Here is a 7823-nt window from a genome sequence, read left to right as displayed (position 1 = left end):
CTGCAAATATGACAAGACCCTTAAAATTTAACGGACAGAATATTATTAAATGATTTAAAACAGTTAACTTTTTTATTTATAATATTAATCAAATTTTAGTATATTTTGTCTATAATAGTAATTAAAAAATATATATTACTTTTGATAATCCTTCTCGTCTCATATAAAAGCAAACAAGAAAATAGTTTGATTCAATTAATCTTCTCAAAGTAGGTAAAAAAAAATGTATTATCTTAATTCTTCCCACGTTGGAAATTGTTCCATGAGAATAAAAAATTGTTAAAAAATAAAATTTACATTAATTAAAAAATATTTTTAAAATTATAGCATTAAATATCCTAAAATTATTCAAAAAAAATTTCTCGTAAATTTAAGATGTAAGAATAAGTGTTTTAGTTTAAAGTAAAAAATTATTTATGGATAATTGAACTTGATTTAATTTTTTTTTATCCAATTATATTAGCAACTATCAAATCTACATGATTCAATATCTAAATAAGTCTCTTAATTTTATAAGTTCATTTAAGAAATAAAATATAAAATTTATTTTTCTCAAATATAATTTTTTTATAAACAAATATTTGTGGTTAATAGGTTAATGTTAATAACAGATATCAAATCTCTAACATCTTTTTTTATATTACTTTAGTATCTATTAATTCATCAATTAAATACTACTATTTATTTTAGATTGTGTTAACCTGCTCCCAACTTAAATTTTTATTATAATCCCTACGTCTTATTTTAAATATTTTGTTTTATTTACACTGTTCTTAAATTTTTTTATTAATTTTAATAATAAAATAAATTTCATTTAATTAAATACAATATATATATATATAATAAAAAAAATAAATATTATAAAACGACAAGTAATTAACATTTAAATTGAAAGCAAAGAAATAGAAAAAAAAGTCATATTCGATTCCATCGTGTGTAAGTGGAATGGGACCTTATTTGACGTGCTCACACGTCCACTCTTACGTGGTTATCACTTTCAAACCCCTCTTTCTCGCTTCGGACCAACTACTGCCACGTCTTCTTTTATCATTTCTATTCTCCACCTCACATGCATCATTTCATCTCTTTTACTCAAACAAAATTCATTCTTACTTTATCAATTGTTTTATAGGACTTGGTAATACCAGTCTCATATTATATGGGCTTAAATAGACTCCTTTGAAAAGCCCTTTTAAATATTATTATGTACGTATTGATAAAAAATATTATTATGTGCGTCATCTACTACATTTTCGTATAGGTGATGATGACTATGATGTATTTATTTGATTAAGCTTGAGAAAACGACATTGACATGAGTGCCACATGATTAATCTAACAACCCAATGAAATACTTCTTTATATGTGAACTAAAATTTTATACATTTAATTTGAAATCCATGTCACCCACAGCATGCTAGACTTTTATTTTTTATTTTTTTATATCATGGCAAAAATTAATACAATATATTTAGTAGCCTTCACTAATTATAGCATATAATTGTGTTCATGAGCAATTGAGCATGCAATTATAAAATCACAATATGAAGAAACACAACGTCCACGATGGATCACTTTCTGAGGTTATCCATAATAGATTATTATATATGACCACTACATTAATCAATTATTTGCAATTCTATTGTATGTTGTGTTGTAACTCCTGCAACACTTCAATAGAAAATTCTAGTTCTAAGCAAATTGTATTTTGAGCACTATCATATACTGGATTTTTTTTAATAACTTTAAAAAAAAAACACCAAACTACTTTTTAAAAAAAATATATCAAAATATCTCTTTTTTATTTTAAGTTATAAGTCGCCATTTGGAACGACGACTTCTTTAAGGAAACTTAAGTTTTAAATGGCGATTTTTTACATGTTTTTTTTTTAAATTCTTTTTTTTAATAGAATAATATAAATATTATATATAATTAATTAATATAATTTATAAAAATATATAAAAATAAATAAATATAAATTTTAAATTACGAAAAAAAATTAGTAAACCCAAGTTCCAAATGAGTATATATTTTAAAGATTTGTTCTTTTTTTTACAAAAAAAAAATTATTTCAATTTTTATTAAAATAACAAAAGTAATATATATAATTCATAAAATAGATAAATAAAAATTTTAAATTACGAAAAAAATTTAGTAAACTCAAGTTCTAAATAGGCATTTTTCAAAAGTTTTTTTTAAAAAAAAATATTTCAATTTTTATTGAAATAACAAAAGTAATATATATATATATATATATATAATTAATATAATTCATAAAAATAGATAAATAGAAATTTTAAATTACGGTAAAATTTTAGGAAATTCAAGTTCGAGATTTTAAATTACGATAAAATTTCAAGAAACTTAAGTTCGAAATGCCGATTTTCTAAAGTTTTTTTTTTCTAAAAAGATTATTTTAATTTTTATTGAAATAACAAAAATAATATATATATATATATATTAATATAGTTAATATAATTCATAAAAATATATAAATAGAAATTTTAAGTTATGATAAAATTTTAGAAAGCCGAAGTTCGAAATATCGATTTTTGATAGTTTTAACAAAAAACATTTATTTCAATTAAATCATCAGTTTGTCAAATTAATCAATTAGGATATTAATCTAATTAAATAACTGATGATTTAATTGATTACTATGATTACTATGATTGATATTTAAGTTGTATGTATAGAAAAATTCAATTTGAAAATGAGATCACATATTGTGTGTCCAACGTATTCTCTGACGAAATTTAGACATAACTAAAGACCAGTTCATAATTCATACCTATTAACATAATTATAAAAAAAATATCAATGACTTTTTTTAATCCATTTTTTTTTCTTCAAAATTTTTTTCACATAAATTATTAAATTGTTGTGTCTTTTCTACTTGTTCCTTTATTACTTAATAATTATGCTGGCTCCTAGTCACACTCTGCCAATGCCAGCCTAGATGTTGTACTATAGTATCGCGAGTCTTGAAAAATAATTTTTTAAGCAAATTATTTTAGGAGTGGTTATTAGGCATAATCCTAGATATATATTTGGTGTATCATCTGGTCATTTTAAATATTATTAGAGGAGGGACACTGTTGAAAGGTTGATAATTGTTCTTCAATAAAAATTTAGTATTCTACGTGACTTGGGAGTAACTCACAAGATTTTGGACACAAGTTTAAAGATATTTACAAAAATGAAAGAAAAAAAGATTAAAAAGAAAGAATTAAATAGAATATATTTTTTAAATAATTAAATGATATGTATCGGATAATTGATCAGTTGGTTGCACATTTTCTGTCAATGTAGTTGGTTAGCTTTATTATTAGCCTAATTAGTTATTTCAGTTAGTTTTACTTTACTATAAATACTGTATTTTGATCCTTAACGAAGTTTAGTTCAGTTTTTCACTTTACTATAATATTGTAATAATATATATATATATATATTTTCATGTTTGTGTCTAAATCTTATTTTTAAAATATTGTGACCACTCAAATATTTTTCCACAACTTAGATATGAAAATAATCCAGAAATTCTAAAACTATCATTGCAATTCTCAGCCTCTTTAACTAATATATACTTCTTATTTGATGAAAATACAAGTTTGTGGAAATAACAAGTTTCGATGTTTGATAAAAAAAATAAGGGTGAATATGATTAAGGGTGCGTATTGGGTTTGTGTTGAATGATTGGTTGATAAAGACAAAAGGAAAGTTGAAAGTGATTAGATAAGTTTGTGGTCTATTTAGATTCCTTCGAAAGTGAGGAACGTTATGCAGTGCCTATGGCCAAATTGCTTACCAAATAGACGGATTAAGGAATGTTGGAGGCTATCATGGTGGATGCGAAGGGCTTTGGTGATTTATTTACACAAATTTGCTTTCTAAGTAGACAAGATTGAGTAGTGAAAGGTAGATTTACCCATATTTGCAAATAAAAATTGTGACGGATATGGGGTGAGTAGTTTAACGCGCATTTAAAATAAATAGATAGTTTAACTACTTATTTTTCTATCATAATAGTTTAACCACTTACTAAGGAATACAAATATAAATATAATGACATTTTTATTTGTAGATATTTGTACTAGTTGGTGAATTATAATTTATTAAAATACTCTATACCTTGAAATTTTGTAACATTTGAGGGAAAATTATTTATATTAATTTTGTTTGTCCTTGTAGCATTTGAGAGAAAGATGTTTGTGTGTTAATGTAGTAATATTTGTGATATGCATTTAACTAATGAGTTAATGTATAATTATTTTTATGTGTTAACATTATTTTGTATTCTCAAAATAAGAGGAAAACATCTACACAATTGCATCAAAATAATAATTTTTGTCACAGATAATTGTTTTAAAATATGATGTCTACATATACTTCACAATGATATCATTTTTATCCAACAAAGGAGTGACAAATAACTTCTATTTATGCCTACATATACTTATTATTATCTTTGAATAGATTAACCTTCTAAGTGTGTTTTGTGTCAAACACAAGTCAAATTTGCATCTCCTTCTTCTTTGAGAAGAAAGTATGGAGTGTTAGAAGTGATTGAACATTTTGTCAATATTGGAAGCAATGATGGTGGATGTATAAGGTTTTGATGATGTATTTATATAGATTTTGATGAGATAACATAAATCTATCTCAACTTAGTTCTCGACTTTCAACGGCAATTGCGTTAAAACTGTTGAAAATAACTTCATCCTATATAATCCTCTATCAAATTCTATATTCTGATAACTAATTAACACCAATATAAAAGTTAAAATTAACTTAGAATAAAATAAAATAAAATTGACTAACCATCTAAGATTAAGTTTATATTTGGTTGCGCTATCTGAACAATCACAGTTGATTTTAATATATTTAATTATTCTCAAATAAAATTGATTTTACTTCTATAACTGATTATAATTTGAAATTATAATTTATAGTGTTTAAATTTAATCATAATTTTTATACTAAAATTTATTGTTTCATTCAATTACGTATATGTATTCAAACATGAATTATTTTATATTATTTTATATATAACTCATTTTTAAATAAAATTCATTTTATAAAATTAATTAATTCAAAATCAATGGTAATCAAAACATAACCAAACATGCATTAGTTAAAGCTAAAAGCAATAAAACCATTAACCTTTTTTCTGTTGTAGTTTTTCCTTTAATAAAAACTATATCCATGTCCAAAATAAAACCTCACACCTTTACATTGAATTCACAAAGGATTCAGAAAAAATCACTGGTGGGCATATGCATATCAAATGAATGACGAAACAAATGGATTGATGGACAAATAACATAATGCATGAAATAGAGGGCTATCATCGGAAGGATCACTGAAAGAATATTGAGAAGGACACTTTTCCATGGAATAGTAGACTGTGAATCCGAAGGTAAAAGAAGAAATAAACACGGATGAAGTTACAGTGATAACTTCAATCAGAATTAACCAATAAATGAAATTTGCAGTCTGAGCAAAACAAATATAAACCAAACTAACTGAAAAGATTTACCTATAATGCATATATGCCCAAATAGGTTTTGATTCTGCATTCTTGTGGGTCCACATTTCAGCTTTGATTTGCATTTCTTTTCAGAACAAATATATTAATTAATTTGTTCTTCCTATTAGCTTAGATTTACATGTCAACCATGAATACAGTTCCGACTATATTACACTAAATTGTAGACCCACTATTAATTAACATAAGCGTGTGTACTTTATTAATTTTTTTAGAATTTTGGATTTCACAGTAGTGTATACGTGATTAATTTTAATGTGTACCTACGATTTCTAGCAATTTTTTGGTCGATACTGAAATAAAATTTTAATTTCTTAAGTGTACAAACTAAGGTTGTCTTTTATACTCTTATTTAAATTTATATTTTTTTATTTTTTTAGTTTAATGGTTGTTCACTTTGTAGAGTTGGTGGAATAAGAGTTGTTTTGCTGGTTACAAGGTGGGAAAAAAAAATAGATAATGCACTGTATAGTTCTAAATCTACTTTAAAAGAAACCATCGGTGGCAAAAGGAAATTCAAAACAGATAATGCAATACTGGAGAAAAATAATCCAACATCTCTAGCAATACATAGATAAAAATAATCCAATATCTCTAGCAATGCATCGATCAAAATTATCCAATATCTCTAGAAAAATTTAAACTCAATAATAGCAGACAGAGATGTGATCATCTCATTTACTGCTTAATTTCGGTTTTCTTTTTCTGCCACAATCTATCAAGCCCACTGTCAGCATCTCCCTAGAAATAAAAAAGACAGAACATGAAATCACCAAGGTGCATCAATAGAACATCAAAGTATGTTCAAGGGCGGACAAGAATCATAATACAAAATTGTACAAAAGTATTTATATATATATTGTTCATCCTTACATCCCTACTTATAATTTCTACAGAAATTCACGCCATCTTATTCCTCAGTTCAGTATTGACCAAGAAATTGCATCATTTGAATAGAAACCAAAGTAATAATTAGAAAATTTTAGAAAGGAATTACCCATCTACCTATCTCCAAATATGAAAAAACAAGACAACCTAGTATATAAAATACTAACTTAAGTACTAGAATCCCCAGGGAGAGAAATACAGGGCAATTAAGGAAGAAATACAGGGCAATTAAGGAAAACAAACCAAAATTTTCGCCCAAAAGTCCCCAACCCACAAAACCGGGTTTTTTGTAATTTAACAAAGATGGAAAAACACCAAAATAGAAGAAACAGAATTAACCCTTTAAATTTCAAGCTAATTGAAATTATGCTCAAAAGAGATAACACAATGACAATCAAAGAATGAATAATATATAACACAGCAAATTAATAATTAAATCCACATCCACATAATTTGAAGAATATGATACAAAAAACTAATTAACAAACTCTCCCAAATGAATTAATAATAATGAAAATCGAAAATAGAAAAGAAAAAAAGACCTGTGCGCGAGTGTAGCCACAGAGGGCGAAAGTGGAGAAGTGACCATTGTATACACCGGATTCATCCAAATGACCAATGTTGATCTGAACGGAAGCATGATCCTTTGCAGTTATCAATCTGTTTGTAGCAGAACTGAACCAAATCCATACAAAAATTCAAATTCCATAATCAATTCAACAAAAAAAACGGAATTAGTAAAGTGTATACATACCACTTCCTAGGAATATAGAGCTCAGTGATTTGTCCGTCTTCGTTCTGCATCTTTAGGGTTTGGTATGAACCGCCTTCACTCAAAAATCTACGAAAACTTTAAAACGTGTTTTTGATTGTTTAAAACGAAAAATCAAATTCCACAAACCCTAGTATATTTGTCATAGTATATTTGTCATAATGGGCCCGTTTTTCCACAACGGCCCGATTAATCGTACTGGGCTAATATGAATTGGCCCAATTAAATATTTATTTTTTGGTATGAAGATGTGACAATTAAACTATTTTTTTCTTATCACAAAAAAAAAACTATATTTTTTATATAAAATACCACTAATAAAGTTTTATGGTATAAATAAAATTAACGTAATGTTTAATAATATTTAAATATATTGATGCATGATAGTTTTATGTTTAAAAACTTATTTACTTTTTATGATAATAAAATCCACATCATTCTTAAAAAAACATCAAATTTGAATCTTGTCAAATAATCAAATAAAAGATAGATATAGATATATATTTTTATTTTTTCAACTTAACTTTAATTCTCTCTCTCTCTCTCTCTCTCTCTCTCTATATATATATATATATATATATATATATATATATATATATATATAGTTATTTTTT

General features: G+C 25.1%; 1 protein-coding gene across 1 annotated transcript; it reads right to left on the bottom strand.

Moving 5' to 3' along the window:
- Positions 1-6051: 6051 nt before the first annotated feature.
- On the bottom strand, positions 6052-7344 carry LOC101502471 (small ribosomal subunit protein eS21y-like). Its single transcript, XM_004504001.3, has 3 exons — positions 7192-7344; positions 6980-7112; positions 6052-6290 (listed from the first exon to the last, which is right to left on the bottom strand). The coding sequence occupies exons 1-3, from the start codon at positions 7239-7241 to the stop codon at positions 6228-6230; spliced, it is 246 nt and encodes an 81-aa protein (XP_004504058.1). The 5' UTR covers positions 7242-7344; the 3' UTR covers positions 6052-6227.
- Between the last annotated feature and the right edge of the window lie 479 nt (positions 7345-7823).

This window comes from Cicer arietinum, chromosome 6 (assembly GCF_000331145.2).
Source record: "Cicer arietinum cultivar CDC Frontier isolate Library 1 chromosome 6, Cicar.CDCFrontier_v2.0, whole genome shotgun sequence".
In the NCBI taxonomy this organism is placed as follows: Eukaryota; Viridiplantae; Streptophyta; class Magnoliopsida; order Fabales; family Fabaceae; genus Cicer; species Cicer arietinum.
The sequence above is the reverse complement of the archived record's forward strand: the minus strand, read 5'-3'. Positions and strand labels throughout refer to the sequence as shown.

Coding starts and splice junctions, on each gene's coding strand:
- LOC101502471 (XM_004504001.3), bottom strand. CDS start 7,241: ATGCAGAACGAAGACGGACAAATCACTGAGCTCTATATTCCTAGGAAG. Junction 7,113..7,191: donor CTCTATATTCCTAGGAAGTG/GTATGTATACAC, acceptor GATTTGGTTCAG/TTCTGCTACAAACAGATTGA. Junction 6,291..6,979: donor GTGGCTACACTCGCGCACAG/GTCTTTTTTTCT, acceptor TTTTATTTCTAG/GGAGATGCTGACAGTGGGCT.